The following is a 26,296-nucleotide window of genomic DNA, read 5'->3' as shown; positions in this document are numbered from 1 at the left end:
AAGACGGTGGTTGTGCAAAGAACGATGATACAAATTTAAATGATGAACAAACATGAGCCAACAACGAGTCAAGTGATGCTCAGTGGTCAGTGCTACAAGCAGTCGCAGGGTACATTTTCTGTCATTTCTTTCAATAGAAACCCACTGATTTCGAAAAGGGGGAGGGATGTACAGTGAAAGTAAACTTTTTTTTTTTTATATGACCCTCACAGACCCCCTGAAACCCATCCATGGTCTGCCTAGGGGTCTATGGACCCCAGATTAAGAACCCCAAATCTAGATCATATTGTGATGATTCCCAATTTAGGCATTTCAATATAGTACTGCATTATGACCAGTAGATAGAGCAGACAATATCAGAGCATATAATCACATTAGCCAAAATACAGGGAAAATGTATTACAGCTGGGCAAATGCTTGTGACATTCATCCAGGAACTATTTTTTTTTTTACACTTTACACAAATAGATGGACGAGTGTGAACATAGGCATAGGGGTCTATGTTGTTCATTTTATGGTTTTACAGCTTTGATAGAACACCATATTTACCTCATAACTCTTAGATCTCACACATAACACAATTTATTTAGTTGTTTAGCTCTGGAACGAATAATATTACAAAAACACTAGTGCTATTATCCAGCCGTTAACCTTATTTTCATTGGCCCTGAATTAAAATTTAATGTAAAAGTCAAATCACTAAAACATCAGCACCAGATGGCGATAACCCAAAATTGCAATGGCTTTCTATGTGGGAGAGAAGTTAAAGTAGATGTGTGTGTTGGTGACAGAATAACACTTCACAGGATAAAATTATAATTTATAGGAAGAGAGGGCTTTCAGCAGATTAATGCTCACATCACGTGTTAACAAAAAAAGAAATTACACATCTTGGTGACATTTATATTTCTGAATTAAACATTTTTAGAAGAAATCATAAAGGAGATAGGACAAGTAGTGGATCTTAGAGAATCAAGCCTAATGTCTGTTATTAATCATTGGTAAACGTTTCAAAAGAAGAAGCTGGTGCTTATGAGTAGCTGACACAAACACAATACGTTATTGCGAAATATGCGTTATGCAAGCAGCCATTCAAAGGGTCTAATATTCTGTCACTTGGATTCAAAATTTCCTTTTCTAAACAATCTGATCATTTCAGCAATGATTGTTCTGCCTTTGTTTCTTTCAGAATGTGATAGATTTTTTCATATCTTAGAGAGAGAATGGAGCATACAACCATACAATGACTAAATATACAGTTCTGTGTATGAAGACATTATACAGACATCATGACTGACCCATCTTTGTTCTGCATTTCATATCAGAAATTATCCATGTATTTTTCCAATAATCCAAGGTCCTACATGTGGACCAACATTCTAGCATGGTCATGAATGAAAACTAATGTTGCAAAACAAAAATGGCAACTGCTCCAATCAACTCAAGACTAGCTTTTTAAAATAAAGTGCACATAAAAAACCCACACAGAACAAAAACACAAAAAAACTCCCAAGTGGTAATGCCTCATCAAGGCCCATCTGTGAAGTGTGGTCTCTTGCTACATATGCTCCAAGAGGCTCGAATAGGTTAAAGGATATAAACTGAGAGCAGAATTGCATCCCTCCAGCCCCCCTCCCCCTAAAAAAAAAGAATGTTATATAAGCTCCCTTCTGATCTTCTAAATATACAGTGGCAAGAAAAAGTATGTACACCCCTTGAAAGTAATCTGTTTTCATCAGTAATTTTGCCATAAAATGTGATCTTATCCTCATCTAAGTCATGATAGACAAAAGCCTCTTTTACGCTGGTGTGCTTTTACTGAGCTTTGCCAGGGTGACAAAAGCACATAAAGATCGTTCCCCCAATAAAACCCCATACACACTATGAGAATAATGGATGAACGATCGTCTTTTTTTTTTTGCATACTCATCGCATAATCAATAATGAAAAATTACTAAAGTTAAGAAAATACTCGTAGGATAGAATAAAAATTCAGAAGTGATGTCTTGTAATGTATTTGTATTTTCGGACGAAAACTGTACAGATTAAACAATCTGGTATCGTACAAGACAAAATTTTCATGCTTGTCCCTTGTAATAATTTCAGACAAAATCTGTTTACGAACGATCAGATAATCGTAGGATCAATTTGACAGCAGTACTTTTGCAGGCCATAGACGGGTCGTTTATCAGCCGAATTTTCATCCACACGAAAAATCGGCCAATATTCATGACATTAGTGGGGCCAGCCCTTCAGCCATTTTTCGCGGATCTTCTCATTTATTTGTATCGGTCATGCTGGAAAATCCAAGAAAAAACGGCCGTTTTTTGTGGATATTGGTGGCAGTATCGGCAAGGGGGCTGACCAATTTTTTGTTTATCAGCCGAAAATTCAGCCAATAAAATGTCCCGTCTATGGCCTGCCTTTGTGTACAATTTTCTGATCGTGTGTACTTGGCTTAAGACCTATATCTGTGCACTTATGAAAAACTGCACCAAAGATACAACATGCAGGACTTTTCTAAGCACACCAAAAAGGCACCTTCCATTGCAAGGCAATGGGAATATATCAAAAGTGCATCAGTGTGAAAGGGCCCAAACACAATGTGCTTAAGTAGATGACGAACAACTCTAATTTCTTGTGTTATTGAACAAACCCAATAAACATTCACAATGCTGAAGAAAAAAAAGTAAGCAAACCCACAGACTAATCACTTCCCAGGAAAGCTAATTGGAATCAGTAGTTTGCACACTAGGAGTCCAATTGAAATATGAGTTTGGAGGTGTGGTTTAGAGCAACTCTAGATTAATAAAAGAAACTCAAACATTTTAAGATTGCTATTCATAAGAAGCATCAGGTGATGTGAGCCATGCCTCACAAAAAGGAGCTGTCTGAAGACATACAATCAAAAGTAGCTGACCTGCATATGGCTGGAAAGCAATGCAAAGCAATCTCAAAGTGTTTTGGCAACCATCAGTCAACAGACAAATTGCCTATAAATGGAGACAGTTTAGTGCTGTGGCTACTCTTCCTAGACATGTGTGCCCAGTCAAGATGACTCAAAAGGCACAACACAGAATCCTCAATGATGTACAAAAGAACCCACAAGTAACATCTGAAAGTTTGAATACATCTCTGGAATTAGGAAACATCCCTGTTCATGAGTTTACTGGGATATCTGCTGCTCTCCAAAAAAACATGGCTGTGTGCCTGAATTTTGCCAAAGAGCACCTTGGCAAACCATAACGCTACTGGGAGAATATTTTGTGGAGTGATGAAACAAAAAAGTTGAATTGTTTGGGGAAGAACACCAAAACATCATCCCAACTGGGAAGTATGGTGGAGGGAACATAAGGATTTAGATTTGCTTTGCTGCCTAAGGGCATGGACAACTTGCCATCAAGGGGGAAAATGAATTTCCAAGTTTACCAAAATACCCCAGAGGATAATTTCAGGGTGGCTATCCACCATCTAAAGCTTAGTGGAAGTTGGGTTATGCAGCAGGACAATGCTCTTAAGCATCAAAGTAAATCCACCACAGGCTGGCCTCATAAAAGTGGCCCAGTCAGAGCTCACACCTTAAAGATGCTGTGGAACGACCTTAAGGGAGCTGTTCACACCAGAAATTCTACAAATGTGTCTGAGCTGAAGCAGTTTTGTAAACAGGAATGCTCAAAAACTCCTCCTAATGGTTGTGCAGGTTTAATTCAGAGCTACCAAAAGCACTTGCTTAAAATCACTGCTGCCAAAGGAAGCTCAAATAGCCATTAACACTGAAGGTTCACTTACTTTTTCCTCCAGCACTGTGAATGTTTAATGGGTGTGTTCAATAAAGACAGGAGACATTAGAATTGTTTGTGCGTTATCATCCTAACCACATCATGTTTGTCTATTATTGTGACTTAGATGAGGATCAGACTGCAAAGTACTGAAGAAAACCCAGTTAATTCCAAGGGGTTCACATGCTTTCTCTTGCCATTGTACCATTGAACGCAATTTGTTATATATGTTTAATAAGTTAAAAAAAAAAAAACACCTGTTGATATTTCCAGAGGTCTCATGAACTGATAACTATTCTCTACATATGTTCTTCAAAATATATATCAAATACAAACAATTGAATTAAAAATTCAGTTGTCATCAATCTCTGAGGACTACAGAATTCTGCAGGTCTATGTTATGCAGAATAAGAAAAAGATAGTTTCGGGTAGTCCTATCTTGTTTCAGTTAATGAGTATTGTCATGCTAGGACTGGAAGTGTGTAACTTGCAGTATAAAATAAAAAAGGGAAAACCGCCTGAGAAAAAAAGATAACGTATGCAAGTACCTCATTTAAGGACTAGTAAGCTGCAGTGTATTACAATTTTGAGTTTACATACACTTTAAAGCTGAACTCCAGGAATTCAGCCACTAATATGCAGGAATACTATGACTTAAAGTCCAGTGAGGAGTATGACACCTCCTGGACTTGTCTCCAATTTACATCTAACAGTTTTATGGATCTAAGGGAGAATAGCCATCGTTACATTTCACAGACCTCCAATGCTGGACCTTATGGTCTCAGCATCTTTAGCTGAAGAATGGTGTCACATGCAACTGCTGTGTCTGCCCTCTTCTCCTCCTGCCCAACCAGAGTGCTTTTTCAATATGTGACATCATTCACAGCAGAGGGGAGGACAGAGCTGCTGTGTATGCAAAGACAGGATCTCCCATCTCAGTGCCCCAGAGTATAGCAGTAGCAATCCTCACACAGCTCCATAAAACGGTTGGATGTAAATTAAGGTGATAAGTCCAAAGAGGTGCATACCTCCTTGTGGCTTGCACATTTTACAGAGTGGCTGAATTCCTAGCATTCAGCTTTAAAGAAATGCCATCACCATCTTATGATCCCTCATATTCCCACTTGAATGATTAAATCTATGGGCTAAATGTCCTCAGTACAGTAGATCTTAAAAGAGCATATTAGACTCCTCTAACATCAGTTTGCCAGAGTGGGTAAACACGTACTGATATTCCCCATGTAAATAGAGAGCAGAAAAATTAAGGTGTGTGTTCCCCTCTGGTCTAACAACCAGCTTCTGTCAAACAGCGCTGCTGGAAAACCAGCATTTGATCAGCCACCACAGCTGATCAGTTGGTCCCTTTGTCAGAATACGATAGTGCAGCAGAAGAAATCCTGCATCCACATTGTCTATACCCAGCTTAGGTAAACCACTGTAGATCACAGAACTTTTTATCAGCATGAACCAACAGTTCACACTATCGGTGCTTCAAAGATAGCTGTGGATCAAAATTTGAATACACTTTCAAATTCAAAGAAGAAGTGAAAACAGTCAAACATCTGTAATCAACATATTTTGTTCAATGAATGCAAGATGTGAATAGTTTATCTCTAACTCACAATAGGGAACTTGCATTGTATTTTAAATGCTTGTTATACAAAGAATGGTTTTTGGCTTGCAATGCAGCTGACCCACATACTGGAAGAGCTTATCAGCTGGCGAAGAAACTAGAAGCAAAAATTCAAGCGCAGCAAGAGTTGCAGAGATATTTCACCATGCACTATAAAAAGGAACTATGTACAGTATCTAGAAGAGGTATAAGTTCATAGCCATCTTGAAGAGACCCTGCTGCTCACAACTTGTAACTATACAGTTCTCCTACTGCCTGAGCCACCCAGCACCACTCTTAAATTAACATTCTTCCCCCAAAGCCCTCAGTTGAAGCTCTTGCACACCTCACAACTCGTAATTTCTACCACTGACATCTACATCACTACAGGAGGTTGCAGGGACATGGAAGTTGGCAAAAGGAGCCAGGGAGAGCTGTGGGGGACCAAGGAGTTCAACATTGTTTCCCAGTAGACTTCAGGGAACTCACTTGCGAAAAAGAAGCAAGAGGATGGGGAGAAAGTAGAGCGAGCAAGAGAAATTTGCAGATTGAACAGAGAAATGAGCTCTTCAGTTTGCTGCTCCTCTTTTATTGACCAATTGCAAGCTGGGGACAGAGACCTAGGTGTTTTACTTAAAGTAGAACTAAGAACTCTAACAAAAGAATAGCCAAGGGCTCATTTAAATAGAGGTAAAAAAATGCAGGTTTATAAAGCACAGCGATGTGCTCTGTGCTCAGCTGGCTTGGATTCTAAAGATAGCAAAATGCAATGGAACTGAAGTCACCTGACCGGCTGTCCGCCAATCATAGAGCTTTCCATTGCTGTAATAGCCCTTCTCATTCATAACAACTGGGCTGCAATGTGCATATTGAAGCACAGTAAAACAAACTGAAAATAGCGATATCTACACTTCATTATTAAAGGATAAGTTCATCTTTCAAAAAAAAAAAAAAAGCGCATTATTCATTTATTTTTATTAGGAGACTGTAAAGCATTGTAACATGCTAGGAAAGGTGAACTCTTTCTTTAAAGGAGCCCCTCAATTTTCCAGGAAACACTCTACATTAAACAGGATTGCATTATATTTTTATTGTAAAAATGTGTTTTTTCTAAACTGTTCAGAGCTGAGCTTCAACTGCAATAGAGACAAGTCAGTGCAATAGGCTGGCTGTGCTGTCTGGCAGAGTGCATTTCTGTCTATTCCTGAAATCTACTCCAAAGTCTTTGTCAGGTAAAACAGCTTTTGTATGTGCAACTTATGTTATTGGTTTGCCTAGAGTTCAGTACATCTAAAGGCTCCTGTGTGACAGGTCTCAAATTAAGTTACTATGACATGCAGGAGCCTAAAAAACAACAGCTTGTTAAACAACCACGCACATCTTTTTACCTCCCTTGAGTCATCCAAATCCTCCTCTCACACACTCTCCCTCCCAGACTCTGCAGCTCATAGGAGGAGGGTTCAGCAACACAGTTCGGTCAATCCAGAAAGCAGTGGGCATAGCTAGGAGTGGTCAGCTGGCAGCATATGTACACACCCCTCCCCTGCTTTTGCAAATAAAAGGGGGAGCAGTTTCAGTGCTTTACCACCATATGGTTAGTAAAACCCTGCAACTGCTCAACCTCTAATGTAGATAAGGCATTAGGGGGAAAATTACAAAGGCTGGAGTAGACCGATTCTGGAGTGCAGAGCAACCAAATCAGCCTCTAGCTCCAGCTTGTTCAGTTAAGCTTTGAAAATAAAAGCTATAAGCAGATTGGCTGCCATGCACTGCTACTCCAGTCTTTGCACATGATTTCCTTCCCTAACAGTCATGGGTTTGCTTCCTATTTGTTGCTGGGGAAGGGGGCAATGAATAGAATCTGCTTGGGCAAAGCACAGGTTCATTTAAAAATATAGATTTATCATCTATCAATTCCTTTCAAAGAAAAAAAAAAAGCCCTATAATACTACCATTTGCTTGAAAGTATTGTCAGCCAGAACAATGAGACACTGACATCTTCAACATTTGAGCCTGTGGCTCCTAATGCTTCCTGTCTGTAGACATAGCAACACAAGGGAAAATGTGCAAGAAGGAAAAAAAGAAGTGGTCAACCAAACTCTTCATGGTTTCTTGTCTTCGACATTCAGTTCACCTACGGATACAGCTGACAATATACTATGCAATATCAACTCTTGTCAAATTTTCATTTTCGATAATTGCTGCACTTTTTCTTTTCTCTGGACAACTCCAAAATAAACATGTTGTACTCAGCAAGCCCAACATCATGACATGTGTTAATGTAAGTAGGGAAAACAAATACGCAAGCCCTCAAGGAGGAAAAAAATGACCTATGAGCATCAGATGGCCTGCAAATGTTTGTTGTTTGATCCCCTCTGCATATCATTTGCAGGGCATGGTTCTCTGCTAGAGTTAAAACCGGCTTCTCAGCTTATTTCTCCTTTGCTTTAACATCTACCTCTACTGTATACAAAAAGATCATAATATATGCAAACCTGAGAGAACTGTCATAAAACGACATGCCAGAGAAAGCAGCTTTATGAAAATAAATGTGAAACTCCTCTGTATAAAAAAAAATAAAAGGAAGCGTAGCAGTATTTGCATCTACAATATCATGTAAAAGGAATGGAGCTGAAAACTGCAACCTTTTCTGAGTTTACTTTTTTATGATGTTCTCAGATCTTTGCAAAAATAAACATTTTTAAGTTCTTGTAATATACCACAAAAATCACTTTGCTTGCTGATACATATTTGCATTATACCATTTATACAGTGGGATGAATTGAAAATAGAAATGAGCTTGTTGTCCTCTAAACTCATTCTGAACTCTGAAGTGCGCTTTATTTCTTCTCATTTCTTCCCACCCCACAGCTCAAGTAAACAAAGGCCGGCTTTGGGGTGGGAATGACCCAGCTCCCAGCTCATCGGAGAAAAAAAAGAAAGTGATCTCTAAGTTCACCCAAGCTCATCTTTAAAACAGGAATTTGGAATTGTCAAAAGAATCGTCACAATTCTGCCCGTTTTCCCAAACCTCACTATAATCACGCAGCGCACATTTAGGTGCCATTCATTCTTAATGGCACTCCAAAACGTGATCCAATTTTGCCATGATTGCCACATGAAAAAAAAAAAGTGTAAAGCTCGGAGCCAAAAAAGGTGCACAAGCTTCTTCGGTGCAATAAATGCGCATAGGGAATCCCCTTTAAAGTGAATGGGCTGCTCTATATGTGACACAGGGAAGTGAATGTAAATCACAGGGAAGAAAGCACATTGCCACTAGGCGAAATATGAACATGGCCTAAATGCTCCGGGAGGGGAGTCACATTGCATCTACTGTGGGCTATACGATGTCATTGAGGGTTGCACCAACAGTCCAGTTTTTCTGTGTTCACAGTGCATCAGGGCATTCACTCAGCAAGTGACCCAGAAGATGGTGGAATTCACTGGACTAGTGTTGTCTACAGTGCTTTCCAGTGGTATTGGGGAGGTATGGTATTGGTCAAATCTGGACTAGTGTAACTATGTATAACATACCAATGTCTGGAATATTACTTTAACCACTTGCTGACCGCACTATAGCCAAAAGATGGCTACAGCACGGTTGGCTAGTTCTTGGGGGGGCATCCATGAACGTCCTCCCAGAACCAGGTGTGAACAGGAAATGCCCATTATCGTCAGTCCTCTCCCATGCTGACAGTGCATGAGGAGAGCCAGTAAGCAGCAATCTACAGAGGGGACATCTACACTGATAACCAGTGCCCTGATTATCAGACATTTCTGATTAACTAAAAATGTCTTTGTTCCTTCTCAGTGCTTTGCAGGGAGAAGAAACAGATTGTCCCTAATGTACAGAGCCCTGTGTTGATTGTCAACACAAGTAGGTGTTATCCCAGTTTGCCTACAAAAATGGAAATCCACTTTAAGGTTACAATAAAAAAAACTGCAATTTAATCCCAGAGATAAAGGGGCCAAAAAATAATTTCCTAAAGTATTTAGCTGCAGAATTAAATAAAAAAGTGTAATCTATCAGCTAACAGTGGGAGCACCTTTTTTTTTTTTTTTTTTTTTTATTTATCCTTAAACTACCAAGGGCCACAGAGAAGAGGGATGGGGCCACATGCAGTCCATAAAACACAAGTCTGATATGCCTGCAGTAAAACCAGCAGAGGAAGGGTCAAACACTGAGAACCAGACAATCTCTAACAATCCAGATGTGCCTACAGTGAACATGCTGACAGAATGAGAGAACAGAATAAAAAAAAAAAAAAGTTGGCAGAACAGTAAATTAAGCCAAAGAGATGTTGTCATTGTTTAGGTATTCTGACAGCCACAGATGCTTGCTGTCAGAATGCAATAGCAAGTTGCAGAGTATTTAGCATGGATGGGGGAAACTATGGCTTTATATGATTCATCTGGATCACCAAAAAAAAAAAAAAACTAAAAAACGCAGTCACCACATTGAAGGATCGGTAAACTACAACATATTACATTTTTTGGTTTTGGTTTTGGGTTTACATACACTAAGCTTTGTCAGTCTACATTTTGTCATAAGGGACGCAAAACGGGATAGATTTAGCACTAGGTCTGCACATTAGCTGTTCTAATTCAGGCAAAATAGGCAAATGTACTAACCTATTATATTTAGCCATTTTAAAGTGACATTAGGCGATATCCTCATTCTTTGAAAATAATCCATACTCATCCACTATTTAATGGCTCTCTAAATCTATACTTTTTTACAGTGTCTTCTGCCTACTTGTAACAACCTCTGGGAGCTCCCAAACCCCATCTTTTCCTGCTCACTTCCATTTGTTTGGAAAGAGCAGTACACATTTTAGTTGCAGTCATGTGCACTGGTCTATGCGCACAAAATCTCAAAGTCATGTCAGGAGCGAGCAAGAGAGAGTGACTACATTCCTACATACATTAGGACCATGAAGAATGAACGTATCCGCACCTAACATGAAGTAAAAAAAAAAAAAAAAAAAAAAAATACAAAGCAATAGAAGGTACTTTTTGAGTGCCTGTTTCACCAGCCATCCTGTATTCCAGGAGGCCGGAAACTTCAGTGTGGGCACGCAGCTGTGACAGCTTGCGGCTTCAGAGCCGCGCACCCACTGCGCATGCGCGAGTAGCGAGTAGCGCTGTGCTTCCTGAATGGTCCTGTAGTCTTCTGGGACCTATCACGTGTCCCAAAAGACTACAGGTAGGGAGGGAGGATACCTTCTGCTTCCGGTCGCCTAGGCGATCGCACCGGAAGTGGGAGATGGTACCAGTCAAATTCGGGTACCCGCTCCCCCCCGCCCCCCAAAGGTGCCAATCCTTAATGGGGAGCGGGAGAGCAGTCCTTAAAGCGGAACTTCCCCTTTTGGGTGGAGCTCTGCTTTAAGCACAAAACCCTGCAAAAAAAAACATTTTATATGCAACCATACTGAAGTCTATGGGGCTTGTCCCTGCCCCCCACTTCCTCCTCACTGTATTTGATTGATAGCAGCAGGAGCCAAGAGGAAGAGAGGGGAGAAACAAATGCAGCCATGCACACCGCTGGATCTCTTCTCCCCTCTCTTCCCCTTCACACAGGGAAGGAGGACAGAAAAATAAAACATTTTTTACCTTAATGCAAATTATGCACTAAGGGAAAAAAAAACATTTTTAGCTTTAGAATCACATTAAGGCTGTGTTAAAGCCAAAAACAAACAAACAATTATAGTGCAGCTTACCAATCCTTAGATGTGATTTCGGCATTCATTTTCCTTTTTTAGGTTTCCTTTCTTCTATTGACATCGAATGATATGTCCTGTAAGTCTTTTTTTTTTTCGAATGAATAAGCTCTCCAGCAGAATGTATCAGTTTACATGGATGAGACAAACCTTTTAACACTAGCAGGGGTGTTTACAATGATCAGTTTTTAATTTATGTAAAACCTTTTATCTCAAAAGGAAAACAATGGGTTTTCTGTAACTGCTTATTAAATGTGATCTAGAATTTGGTTTCAATTTGTTAGTGTATGTAAATCTGCTAGTATATCTAACACTCCACTCCCCCCAGACTGAAAATGCTGCTATCCAACGGTGCCCCCTGTGCTCCTTTATCCAGAGTGGGGGCACTCTAATTTAAGTGTGTTACTGGCTAGATCACCAGATTAAAACAGAGGGGGGGAAAGCCTAAAAACAGAAAACTAATGCAGCCACCACATCTACAGAATGGTAAACTGCACAATGTTACATTTTGGGTTTTGGATTTAATACCACTTTAATTAATACCACTTTAATTAAACTAGCCATGCTTCACATCAAAAGGTAACCAAGTGAGGTTTATGGAAAGATCATGAAAGACAAATCTAGGACAAAGATTGGACACACTTCAGACAACTGCATAAAACCATTTGTCATGGTCACTTTAGATCTATATATGCTAGATGACCTGGCTGTAGCCCTATAGGTGTGTATACACAGAGACTTATTTCCTTCCTTTATTAGTTGTCAGACATAGCATAGCTTTAGTTACTTCCTCCGCAGGGAATCTCTAGCCATGTGGGGATGAAAGCAAGAATGAAAAAGGCAGAGAGAACAATACAATGATAATGTGCTACTGATCATATGAGAACTCGCACAGTCCTAATACACTCACTCAGGAAAACAATCCTAATAAACAAACTGTTAGTTTGGTTAATTTTTTAAACAATTACCCAACTCCCTGATAAAGGGAAATAGATACAATTAGATAAGAAAAGTTGAATGCTTAATACGATTTCCACTTGGAAAACAAAAGTACAAAAACAATACTTATTTACAAATCCCACAACACACAGCTAGAAAGAACAGCAAGTTTAAAGCTGTGGCTGGAGGAATCTGTTATATCAGTGTATGACCTGCCATACTTCATGTAGGACTCATTCGAGCAGCCCACCAGCTAAAACGTGTGTGCTGATGTACATTGTGTAGGGGCACTGAGGGGTAGTGCGATGCACACTGCAAGATTTACCTTTTCTATTTAACTTTTTTTCACAAAATGACATCTCCTTCAAATATATGCACCACAAATTGTTACAAAAATGATATGTAGTGCCATATGTTGCGCTGCATTTTTATGCAATGCATCGCACCTCAACACAGAGCCATGGTGTAAACAGGGCACATAGGAAACAACTGTTCTATGTATCCTTGAGGTGAGCCTGCATTGATGTATGCAGCTCTATGGACATGGCATGACAAACCCTTAATCATCCAATCATGTGCAAGGGAAATTCTAGTTTGATATTATTCCCCTTTACACAATGAGATATTCAAAGCGTAACGTGGAAGTAAAAGCTACTAAGCAAGCTTAAAAACCCTGCTTCCGCCTGCCTCCTACCATTGTTGAATGGCACTTGTAGAAAAGATCTGTGTAAATACCTTGTTTCCATCAGCCCTGGTGCGGTTATGCGACGCAGAAGCTCTGGCTCCTCTACGTCTTGGAATGCACAAAAACGGGGCTAAATTCCCAAAGCCATGAAGTTACCTGCTGGCTTCCATCATCCATCCATTGTCAGCACTCCCTCCTCTCCCCTGCAGCAGCCAATCCATGACACAGGACCAGACTGGAGTTGACTGAAATATGTTTTTTTACAATGATCTTTTTTTTTTTTTTTTTACCAGCACCATACAACATGGATAGGAGGAGGGGGGTAAGAGAATGTTTTTAGCAGACTTATATGTAATCTTTACTTCCACTTTAATTCAGCTAACTAAAAAATGCACACATTTAGTAAATCACAACGGTGGGTAAAAACAACATAGCCATCCTTTTAAACAAATACACCAGACTGAAATCTAAGAGACGTTATCGGACCTAACTGGATTTTTAGAAGTCTGGAAGGATCCCTGAACTCTATTACGATGCAGAAAGCCTGCGGTGCTGTGCTGCAACCACTGGAAAATATAAGGGAGCAGTTAAAACATTGCTGAACAGGGAAATAAAATACTTTCTGGCTTTGTGCAAACTGAACTTTTAATGCCAGTTCATCCACATGTGTGCTCCCATTACCGTCAATCACAGAGCTGAAATGATCCCAAGCACAGCAAGCCTAGAGCTCATCAGCATCTACTGGGATTGCAGGTGCTTGCAGTAAGATGAGCACACTAAAATACAGCACATTCCAAGCATCCTCCAACACTTGTAGCAAAAAGCACCTGGGATCCTAAAAGATCAGGATCTATACATGTGTTCCACAACACGCCAATATACTGTACATTCACATCAGTCTACAACACTGCTGAGATGCTAAACCACTTGAGTCCCAGGTGCCACTTTAAATCAGGCCAGGGACAGAGGCCGTTTCTCCCCAAACCATTTTAAAACAGCACCTGGTTCTTTTGGACCCTGAAGGGCTTCTGGTGCTGGAAACTCTAGCTGTCAGTGAGAGAGCCAAGTCCAGGAGCTGAAATGATTAGTGGCATGACTTCGGATCTTGTTCCACAGCACCCCATAGATGCTCTTGTAGAAAAAGATCGTTGTAATCACATTGCCCTCACTTGTGTTTACATTGGAAGGGATCTGAACCATCTGTGTGTTGTGGTTAACTGCAGTGAAAAATATGATGCTGGAATAAGAGCAGCTTCAAAATTAATGGGCTGCTTTACCGAAATGCTGGAAACAGCCATCAAGGGAGATTCATCCATCCATGTTGTTTAGTACAGGTAGTGGAGTCTATAGGATTCCATTGTTTAGACCAGCGCATCGCCCAGCCTAGAAATCTTAATATATAGCCAGCTTTACACAGTGCAGTGCCTTATCACATGCACAGTATACGCTAGTCATAAAAGTAAGATCTCTAGGGATGGGCACTGAACTTAGTTGATCTACAGAAATCTATAGATCCATCTATCCATGCTAAATAGTGTGGATAGACAAAATCTCCCATAACAACTATTGTATTCTGACAGCTGGAACTCATGTCCGAATACGAGAACAGGCACTGCAGCTGACTGGCTGCATTCACTGCTTAGCAGATTTTTTTTCCTCCCGACTCCTTTTATTGCTTAATCAAAGTTCATTGATCAGAGTAACATCTGAAGGGTTGTGCCTGACATTTATTTATTTCAGGTACTTACATAGCGCTGTCAATTTACGCAGCGCTTTACATATATATATATTGTACATTCACATCAGTCCCTAACCCTCAAGGGGTGTACAATCTAAGACACTTCAGGAGATTCACAGGTATTGGAAAAAATGTGAATCGTTTATGATCAGGTAATGTAGCATTCACATGGGCGTTTAGCCACGCTGCTAATTCCAGTGGCAAGAATCTACTGATGCCTGAGGCCGAGATTGACAGGTGCTTGCAGGTAGGTGCCGCCACCAGGCACATAAAGTGCAATGACAGGGTGTAGCTATTCATAACTGTTTGCACAGCCAGTGATTACTTGCAGTGATCATGGCTGATGTACACAAACAGGTAATCGCTGGCGGCCTGTCATTGCACAAATGTAGTTTGTGTATGCCCGGCCACAACCACCGCAGGTTAATTGCTGACTGTATGGTCACAATCAGCTGCAGCCGCCATTAGTCTATCATTGCTCTATACAGGCTCTGCAGCCACAGTTATCCACACACAGATGTCAATCCCAGTCATAGGAATAAGATTATTGCCGTTGGGATTTGCAGAGTGGCTAAACTCATGTGCGAATACTCCACTTGCTATGGGGGTAGACACAAAATTGGAGGAGCCAAGATCACTGGAGGAGACCCCAGAAGAGGCGATTAAGGCCGCTCTGTGCAATAACATTGCGCAGAGCAGGTAAATAAGGCCTCTCATCTGTCCGTAACCGCTCTGTCTGCAGCTACATGCAAAGAGCAGGGGTTTCTGTCCACCCACCACTAGTTAAAATGGGCTGAGCAGCCGCTGCTGATTGTTATTATTATACAAGACTTATATAGCGCCGACAGTTTGCTCAGCGCTTTACATTAGAAGGGAGACAGTACAGTAACAACAGTTCAATACAAGAGGGATTAGAGGGCCCTGCTCCTTGGAGTTTACAATCTAGGAGGGAGGGAATAGTGGTACAAGAGGTAATTAGCAGTGAGGGATGGAGTGGTAGGAAGAGTAGAGGATTCCAATATTAGCTGGGGGAGGGGTAGGCTTCCCTGAAGAGATCGGTTTTCAGAGTGCACCTAAAAGTGAGTTGAGTAGGCGATAGCCTGATAGATTGGGGTAGGGAGTTCCAGAGGATGCGTGAAGCCCTTGAGAAATCCTGGAGACGGGCATGGGAGGAGGAGACAAGGGAGCTAGAGAGTAGGAGGTCTTGCGAGGAGCAGAGAGTACAGTTTGGGTAGTATTTAGAGATAAGGTCGGTGATGTAAATAGGGGCAGTGTTATGAACGGCTTTATACGTCAGTGTTAGTGTTTTGAATTTTATCCGCTGGGCAATTGGAAGCCAGTGGAGTGCTGATCATATGACCCAGTCATTACAGCAGCAAAAATCTGCCGATTCTTGCCACAAAAATCTGGTGGCTGCAGCTACCCGGCCATGTGAAAGAGGCACAACATGTTTGTTAGTTAAAAAAATAATTATTATATATACACACACAATTTACAAATGTTTTAAAGGCAAAATGGACCCTGCACATTAAGGCCTCATGCACACAGGACGTTAACACCTCTCCTAGAAGCCTTCCTGCTGGCAGCAGCGTTTTTGCAGGAAAAAAAAAAAACCGCCTGACACTTGTATAAGTATCTAATGCTTTTAGAAGTGTTTAGGAGCGTTTACAAGTGTCAAGTGCTTGGGCGTCAATTAATTTAATTGGCCAGAATATTAATTTATTCTGGCCATTGAAATTAATTACCGCTCAAGCGTTAAACGTGCCTAGTGTTAACACGATATAAAGCTTTCAAAGTAATAGAGTAAAGTAAGGTGCAGCGCTAAATGATTCGTTACGTATCCAAATGTTCTTAATAAAACATCTAAAATCACCATAAACAGTAAATATGTGACATAAGTGCAAAACAGATGTCATTCAATAGTGACTAATGATGTGAAAGAGTATAGCACACAAAGCCCACTATATAAGTGCACGCAAGATCCCAAATGATCTTTCAAAATCCAGTGGCTGGATCCATGGATAGGGTGATAGGTGTGTAAAGATTGCGCACTCACCAGATACGCAATCTAAATGCGCATATAACAGGTAGCCACAGGACATCAAGGATCCTAACTGGTCTGATCAGATCAGACATCCCCTCGCTGTATAGAAATGCTGCCACACATGGAAAGGCTGCTCTCTGGGGTTGCTGAGCTGTCAGCACACCCACTCTTCTACTTCTTCATGCATTGCTTCTGGAATGGACCAAAAGGAATCACTGTGATGGCCCTGGCTAATCAGAATCGATTTGCTCTGTCCACATCTTATACTTGTACTTCAGAGGCCCAGCAGTGGATCAGAAAACTGTCGCTCCTTGCTGTTCCTTCACATGTGTTTCTCTGTGCTCACGAGTTTAGTTGCTTCAAGCTTTTTTTTTTTTGCCAAAACCCTGCTGCTCCTGAACGCACTGGCCCTAGGTTTTTATTTCTGCTGGTTAACACTACTGCTACTAAAAGCTTCTAAAAGTCTATGTGTGCATGGCACATAGAATAGCATGGAGGGTCATCTGGATGAAGTAAAAAAAAGAAAAGGAAAAAAAGAAACGCATGATGCGTCTACAACTGGCTGCAAAAATGCCCTGAGTGCGCTACAGGCCTAAACACTGACTGGCCAAGCGTGCATGCCTGGACAATAAATTATCTGTTTTGCAAAAGATTTTTCCACAAACAAGTTATTTCCCATCACGACTTGCATCCTTTCAATTATATGTGTACACATAGATTTAAAAAGGAACAGCAATTTCTATAGAATTTCGAAATCTTCTATGACACCACAACAGGGTTTCATACAAAACATCCAGGCTCTACAAATGTGTTGCCGGATTGTCTTGTTGGTCCGCCTAAAAAAGATTATAAAAATCAGCTCTTTCAAGACACCAATTAATCACACATTAAACAAGCAGTCACTGCCATCAAGTACAAAAACAGACCGTTACAACACTGCATTTGAAAGTAGATTGAAGAGAACGGAGAGTTTATATTACTCATGTGGATGTCACAGAAATTAGCAAGAGCAACTAATATTTACTAAATGTGGTGGCCAGCAGTACTAACGACAGCAAAAATGAGCCAGAGTGAGACTTTCACCAAAAATTAAAGCGAAACTCCACACTATACCCTTTTGTGGACTGTTTTAATAGCATTGGAAAGAATTGCTGTACCTTCTTGTCTTAATGTGGAGCTCCAGAATAAAACAAAGGTTAAAACCGCTCCGCCCACATTCTAAATCAGGGCTTACAATTTCAAGTCGTGAGCTACTAGCCAGGCCTTAGGAGTTACTCACCAACAAATACACACAAACAGAAACATGTACACACACGCGCAGACACACATGTACACACACATATATATCTATAGACACATGTATACACAAACAGGCACGTACAGACATGCATACACACAGATACATGTACATACACAGAAATACATACGCACAGACACATGTACATACACACAGACACACACACACGTACATGCACACACAAAGACACATACACACATGTACATGTACAGATACACACATACATACACACACACGCTGTTTAGTGCTCTCTCCCCTGAAGCCACCACTAGCTGACAGAGGATCATGTGACCAGAGTGAGCTGAAATTAGGTAGGCACAGACACACACAGCCCTATAAAAAGTTGCAGTACTTTGTTGCTCACTCACAGAGCCGGGTACTGCACTCTAGGGGGAGACAGAGAGAACAGCACACACTCCTTCCTTTGCTTTCACTGCGCTCAGCTATTGAGCAGTCTGACGGCTCCCAGTGACAGATCCAGCCTGAGCTCCAAGCCTGCTGAGCAAGACGGCCCTGGGGGACACACTCGCCCCGACCATAATTTCCACTCGCCATTTGCAAGCCCGTCGAGTGGAAATTTCAAGGCCTGTTCTAAATCCTATACGAACGACCCTGTAAAAGGAAGATGCTTATACTTACCTATTCTCAGAGTGGTCCAGTCATGTGATCAGCTTACGATAGCCAGCTTCAGGAGAGAGGAGGGACAGCTGACAATGGACTCCATATAGTACGGCTATTGGTGACTTATCCACCTAGGCATTCCATCCGTTAACGTCACGCTCTCCTCTCCCCTGAAGCCAGTTGCTGGGCAGATTACATGACTGGACCACTCTACCAATAGGTAAGTATCACTGTTCAGCTGATACTTTTCACCCGGCTCACTTGATTTGTTGAGCCAGATAGTGCCTGCAGGGCCAACCACAGCTTGAATTTCAGCAGATTCACCAGGAAAAGGCAGAAATCTGTGCCACCTATGCATGGCTTTAGGCTACATTCACTCAGGTGAAAAAGGCCGGACAGCGCATTTCTGCAATGGGGATCACAGGTGTAACTGTACAAATGAATGACAGGCTGACAGTGGCAACATGTAATTGCACATGGAGCGATTACCAATGCTTAGGGTTAAAAGATCAGCCCTGGATGTATAAATATTGCAATCATCTGTAAATGTGTGCGCTTCGGGGTGGGGGATGACCTGACCTGCAGCTGGAGTGAAAAAGATCATGACTTGGAGATTTGGACGATGAGTTCAGAAGACCCCCAATGAACACTAAATTCAGCTTGTATCCAACCAGGAGGGCCTTTGTCCCACATAGTTGATAGTGGATCTAAAGGAAACTGTCTAGTGTAGTGGTGAGCCTTGTGGTGGCCATATACGGTTCTATAAAAACAATCGATCTAAACGAATCAACCATGTAAACGGGGCTAAAAATTGATGACATGGCAAATCAATGATACATACATGCGTACCGAGTTTCAACCATTCATATCAAGCTGAGTGGACGGAAGCTCGGGCCTCCTTTTGTGCTCCTTAATGATCGGAAATGGTGAACCATGGGAATCACTTGGTGAAGGCCATCAATTGACCCTGTATGATCGAGCTTTTTGCACCATAACCGGTTTACCAAAACCATCATCATCTACTGCTCACCACTTGGTATGCCATTTTTGTCTTGTCCAATTGGTCATCAGTCATTCAGTTTATCTCACTGTGGAAAGCCAGCTCTGGAGAACCCAAAAGGTGGAAACAAATAGGGCTGATTTACTGAAGGAAGAGGGATTCACTTAGATACATTTTTATAAAAAGTGTTTTATCTAGCCCAGGATTGGATGAGTGACCACAGCTTGACCCAAGATAAGTGATCACATATGGATCAGTTTTCCAATCCTTTCGTAAATCATCTCCAGGTGAGAAGGTCCCCTCTTTGTAAGGTGTCCTGATGATCCATCATCTTCCAGTGACCACTGTCACACCTGGGACTCCCCTCACTTGTATTATGGGCAGCAGCCACCAGGAGGCCTGTGATTGGTGGATGTAGCACAGGTAGGATGTAGTGAGGGGTCAGTAGATGATGGTGCCCCCCAGTGGATGATGTCCTCCACACAGCACTACTTCCCGAGTCTCACACTTCCTGCTCCCAGCCGCCCAATGTGAGCCCTGACCCCCTCATACATATGAAGCTGCCCCCTTCAGGACCGTGCAATGCCTGCTACCCCGACTCTTCCATAGCACCGCCGGACTACTTTCTCTCAGTTTCAGAGTCCTCCCCACCCCCCACATTACAGCACCAGCCCCGACTTTACCTGAAACGGGGCGAGTCCTTCAGACACTCCTCAAAGTCCACCATCACCTTCATGTCCCCGACCTGCTGACACTCTGAGAGCAACGTGAGGACGGAGCAGGCACACGGGCCGCGTTCAGCACACACAACCGGACAGGAAGAAGCTAACCGAGACCGCTATGCGGCGCTGTACATGGCCAAGCTTCGCTCTCCCTAAACCTTGGCACAGCCAGCTGCTCAGTCACACACCAGGACGGAACCCCGCCCCGACACGCCCATTCGCCACGGCAACACGCGGAGAGACAACTGTGGCAGCCAATGGGTTCTCAGCAAGGGTGGAGCGCTCGTAGCTAGAGGGGCGCGGCTGGTAGCCCAGGACTACAGGGAAGTGGGATGAGTCACCCTGGAGGCAAGGGAGGGAGGAGGAGGAGACAGGAGGCCTGGGAAAGGATAGGGCGAGGTAGAGCTGGGATTAACCGCTGGGACTTGCCCTCGGCGTGTAAAGTCATAGTGTGCATTGCAGAGCTCGTATGAACGCTCACTGAGAACTTCCGAATACTTCCTGCTTCCAGGGGAAAGTGACAACGCACATGGCTGCTGCAGGGGAGGGAGTCTCCACTCAGTGCTATAGGTATAGATAGAGCAGGGAAGAGACATTACCCCTTTACTTTGTCACTGAGACAGGAAGGAGTGAGGGAAACCTCCCAGAGAGGTAAGAGCTCTGCCAGTGTCTACAGAGGGAATTCCCCTCACTTTGGAGAGATTTCTGCTCATTTCCTGTTGCAGTTCAAAAACAGGAAGTGAGGCAATTTTCCCAGCAGGATGATAACAGCAAGAAACAACCCAGTGAGGGATTTCTCCTTTCATAATCTACCCAATAAAAACAGCTCTGCGTACACATTAGGCTTCGTTTACACGGGGTGATTGGATCTGTACTCTGTTCTGGGCTGTGTTTACCACCATTGGGATGTACAGGCAAGTGCCATCCCATCTATGTCAATTGTGACACAGCCTCTGCCCCCTATGTGGCATCCATGTGAGTGTATGGCCCTGAATGCACTCGGTGAGTTGGGGACACACACCCACATGGATGTCCTATTGGGAGCAGCAGCTGGGTCTGTGCACCCCCTGCCTCACAATTGACATGGATGGCTTTGCCTGTACAAACCACCTGTCCATCCCCATGTTGGTAAACATGGCCCTGAATAGGGCATAGATCAAAATGCCTCATGTGAACAAGGCCATAAAGGGTAAGTTCACCTTTTCATGAAAAATAAAAGGTGAACAATATTCAAATATCATGAGCAAATTCTAACCGTGTGGTGCGCTATCCCTTTAAATTGCTTAATACAAAATAGGCAAAAATAAACCTTAATGCTAGGTTCACATCTGTGCGGGTGGTGCCGCTGCGGATCCACATGAAAATCCGTGGAGCTGCACCACCCACACAGAGGAATGCAGACCCGCGGGCGGGTGCCATTAGTTCTAATGGCACGCCGCCCACACTGGAAAACGCAATCGTACTGGGAACTGAGGTGCAGGGACTTCTTTTCTGTGTGTCACCGGAGTCCATTCAAATGAATGCCCTGCCAGAGCCCGTATCACCGGCCGTCCTGTATTCCAGTCACCAGCATCTTCAGTGTGGGCACCCGGCTGTGACAGCTTGCGGGTTCACAGCCGGGTGCCAACTGCGCATGCGTGAGTAGCGCTCCACTTCCTAAATGGTCCCGTCGTCTTCTGGGACCTGTCACGTGTCCCACAAGACTTCGGGGAGGGTAGGAGGACAACTTCTGCTTCCGATCGCCTAGGCGATCACAGCGGAAGTGGGAGAGGGTACCTGTCAAATTCAGGTCCCCGCTTCCCAAAGATGCCAATCATTAATGGGGCGTGGGGGACCAATCTTTAAAGCGGAACTTCCCCTTTTGGGTGGAACTCCGCTTTAAGGTTTACTTTTGCCTATTTTGAATTAAGCGATTTAAAGCGCACCACATGGTTGGAATTTACTCATGTTAGGTGTGTTAGAGTGCACAATATTTGTGGTTGCAGCACTCCTTGTTTGATATTTTACATTTATTTTTTTCTCTTTGCGATTTTGATATTTCCTATATATTATTTCAAATTGAGGAATTGGGTGGGACTATAGCAGTGCATTAAGCGACTATTACTCCTTACTTTTAACAATGAAAACCAGCGCAAACCCACATGATCAATTACATTACTCAGTTTAAAAAAACATTAATGTGCTAGTAAAGTAAATTATATATAAAATATATTGATATATAAAAATTTAAAATTATAAGTCCAGTGACAAAAAAGCAAAGTGACAAAAAATCAAAAAAAACCCCAGAAAATATATATATATATATATATAATTACAGTCCCGTGACAAAATTAAATCAAATTAAATTATAATATATTTTCCATTTGATTCTTCCGTGTTACTGATCCCTTCACCATCCACCAGTGCAGAAATCAACATTAACCGCACTCACCAGATAATGGTGAGTCACACGCCTTTCAGGATTGTTAAGGGCTCCTGGACCCCCTTTACTTTGTCTGAGACCTCCAAGTGCTGTTTCCTCTTATGTCTAGGTAACTCTTCTGCTTACTCCTCTCACCGAATCCCCCAAAGGAAAATCAGGAAGAAGAAAAGACCATAGCGTGATACCGCAGTAACTTCTCCTCAAATTAATCTCTCCAGACCACTCACATTCTTTTGCGGGGTATAGCCCACTTTTTATTCAAAACAACAGCGATTCTCTTCAAGAATGATCCACTTTTCATGTACACCGATTATACAAGGACCCCACAGTTTAGTGTGCAGCAGGATGGCAGACCTCAGCTACAGACTCTTCTACTTAGGCTAAGATGGCCCCTTGGAACGCACCGCTCGGCGTGCGCTCCACTCACCGGAAATGACGTCAGACGACGGACCAGGCAACCGGAAGTGCGTCAACGCGTTTCGCCCCACCCACAGGGCGTTATCAAGACCCCTGTGGGTGGGGCGAAACGCGTTGACGCACTTCCGGTTGCCTGGTCCGTCGTCTGACGTCATTTCCGGTGAGTGGAGCGCACGCCGAGCGGTGCGTTCCAAGCCCTTAACAATCCTGAAAGGCGTGTGACTCACCATTATCTGGTGAGTGCGGTTAATGTTGATTTCTGCACTGGTGGATGGTGAAGGGATCAGTAACACGGAAGAATCAAATGGAAAATATATTATAATTTAATTTGATTTAATTTTGTCACGGGACTGTAATTATATATATATATATATATATATTTTCTGGGGTTTTTTTTGATTTTTTGTCACTTTGCTTTTTTGTCACTGGACTTATAATTTTAAATTTTTATATATCAATATATTTTATATATAATTTACTTTACTAGCACATTAATGTTTTTTTAAACTGAGTAATGTAATTGATCATGTGGGTTTGCGCTGGTTTTCATTGTTAAAAGTTTTTTGGTCCTTTGTACCTGTGCACAGCAGCATCTCACGGGGATTTGTATGGTAAATAGGAAGTCCTGAGCGCTGAGGTTTTGTTTTTTTACATATTACTCCTTACTATCTATTCAAATATCATGGCCGCCCTCCAGATCTCGCTGCACAAAGAAGCCATGATGCCCTGTACAGCTGGTGTATTGGTCCGCACAACACAATACACAGTCTCAGAGTGAATATCCATCTTAATATGGCAAGTGCTTGTTGGTCGGAGCAACCATGTGAAAATGCTGACCGATGAGAAGCAGACTGGAGGGTTCTTCTTATGGTAAGGTGTCACAGAAGAAAGAAGCACTTTTCTTTGGTTACATGGTCATGCTGACTAATGTGCAAGCATTATGGTGGATGCTCAGTCCAGGGCTGTGTGTTAAGGTGGACTTACCTTTAACCCTCCAAAGAGTTTTCTGTCCCATGGGACCCACTTAAAGCTAAAGTCCAAGGTTCCATGCACACAGACACGTAGCAGCTCCTGTGTGGTGAGGTGTAAAATTCCCAACATTGTCTAGTGCTTGGGGTGTTGCACATTCTGCATGCAGGTGCCAATACAAGTGAATGGCTGTATGCCAATGGCTTTGTCATTTACCAACACATGCACATATTGTGCTTTTTGCTACACATGCTACTTTCACGTTCAAGTAGAATGTACATACATACAGGGATAAGCACAGAAGCCATTGGCGATTACCTGAGTACAGACATTTGCATGTATGTACAGGAACATACCCAAGTCCATAACTCCGCTCAAGACTCACTCCCCTCATCATACATGGACAGTCCAGGTGCTGGCTATTGCCTGTATCCATGCTCCATTAAGAGAAATCAGCAATGGCTGCCCCCATGTTTTTCTCAGGAAAGTTTGCCCTTAAATAGTTCATGTAGCAAATTTTTTAACCATTGTCAATGCTTTGTGCTTGTAAATTAGAATGGCTTCTTGCATGTTCAGAACTTCTTATGAAGATCATGTGGAAGGAATTGTGCAGCTGTAATACATGGAACATAGCACCTTTTCCTGTATATGTTATAGCTTTAACGACATACATATATTGTACAGTAGTACTTGGGTAACGTGTTCAGTTTATTTATGTATTCCAAAACTCAAGACCAAAAAATTACACTTAAGCCAGCCATTGATTGATCGAATCTTGACTGGTTCAGTAGGGATCGGCCAAGATTCAGTCTATGTATGGGCAGGCTGATTGTGCTGAAGTCTATCTACTGACTGGCTTCAGTACAACCAGCCTGTCAGATTTTTTTAAATGCGATCACTATTATAAATGCTAGCAGTTATCATTGTGTTCTATCGGCAGGGAAGGCTGCCCGCACACTGCTCCCCCCGCCAGCACTATACATCAGCATTGTGGTTCCTCCTTCAACACTGTGTTGAAGGGGGAACCAAGCAATTTTCTTTCCTTCCCTCCCCCCCCCCCCCCCATGGTGGAAGTAAAAAAACTTGTATCATCTATGGCTTTCCTTAGTCTGTTAAACTTGAGTATTATGTTAGTTTAATAACCTAGTCTTCATAGTGATATAGTGTACCTTAGGCTATTGGATGGCATTTAAGCCCCACTTCACCTCAAATTGAATTTCAGCTATGGTTGGACACTGCTGGATTTGATCACCTGCCAGGTTCTTATACTTTCCAGAAGCTGCAATTCCAAGATGTCCTAGCAAACGTTTTCATCTCTTAACATCATAAGGCCATCATGTAGGTGGCACTCAATTGCTGGCCTTCACAATTGTCTGTTTCGCAAATAGCAGTTTGATGGAAAAGGCTTCTTTTTTAAGGTATATCTCAGCACAGAAAACTGAAAGAAATGTAAGCTCACATTGGTATAATAACTTAAATGTTAGTTTTGGGAGAAGTACATACAGTACAAAAAGGATTACAGTAATACAGTTACATGGCATATTGTATTCTATGTCTTCATGCACGCTAGACATTTTTACAGCTGCTGTTTTTGGCTTTTGGCGTGTTTTTCTACAGCCAGTAAACTCCCCAGCATGTTATCCTATGTGTCCATGCACACATAGACTGTAATCAGCATTTTTTGGCTGAAAAAAAAACCCAGAATTAGTGGGTTTCTAGAGTCGTTTAGCTGTAAAAATGCTCTAACGCTAGAAAACACGGCAAACCGGCATTTTTGAACTTTTTCTGAGCAAAAAAAAAAGCTACAAAATGCTGCTAAACACTAATGGAAAAACTCTGGAAAAACTCACATTTCTAACGTGAGTTACACCGCTAACGTTATCAGCGTTATTAAAACGCCCAGTGTGCATGGAGCCTATAATGTAAATGACATTCCAAGCTTGTCACATATAACAAGAGGGTTTGGCAAGTGTAATTTGATAGATATAATTAATCAAGCAGCACTGTTGGTTCTGATATAAAGTTCAGATACATACCTTACCTAAGATACATTTTATATATCCCAGCCAGTAAGGTTTACTCTCACTCCTATCCTTAGATCTATTATGTGAGGGTTGTATCTCTACACCTCTCCTAATATATCTTAAAGATAAATATGGAAGGTGAAAGAGCTGTATGCTATATGACAGTATTTTAAAAATAGAATGACTGCTATATCTCCTTCCTTTACATAACACTGAAATACAAACCAAGAACTAACATTTGTTACATATATTATGATGTTTACTGCCCTCTCTGCACAGTATATGTATATGTACAGTATAGTGGATA

General features: G+C 42.0%; 1 protein-coding gene across 2 annotated transcripts in view; it reads right to left on the bottom strand.

Moving 5' to 3' along the window:
* Positions 1-20,366, bottom strand: part of ACAP2 (ArfGAP with coiled-coil, ankyrin repeat and PH domains 2) — a 117,468-nt gene extending 97,102 nt beyond the window's left edge. Inside the window, exon 1 of one of the 2 annotated variants that reach the window (XM_089675645.1) lies at positions 20,119-20,366. In XM_089675645.1, the coding sequence (XP_089531771.1) occupies positions 20,119-20,171 (53 nt within the window). In that variant the 5' untranslated portion in view covers positions 20,172-20,366. The remainder of the gene's footprint in view (positions 1-20,118) is intronic. The other variant, XM_089675646.1, reaches the window with a different exon arrangement.
* Between the last annotated feature and the right edge of the window lie 5,930 nt (positions 20,367-26,296).

Source organism: Staurois parvus, unplaced genomic scaffold (genome assembly GCF_062004578.1).
Source record: "Staurois parvus isolate SC_StPar_1 unplaced genomic scaffold, SC_StPar_1.0 ptg000155l, whole genome shotgun sequence".
NCBI lineage: Eukaryota > Metazoa > Chordata > Amphibia > Anura > Ranidae > Staurois > Staurois parvus.
Note: the sequence above shows the minus strand (reverse complement) of the source record. Positions and strands in the feature narration are given on the sequence as shown.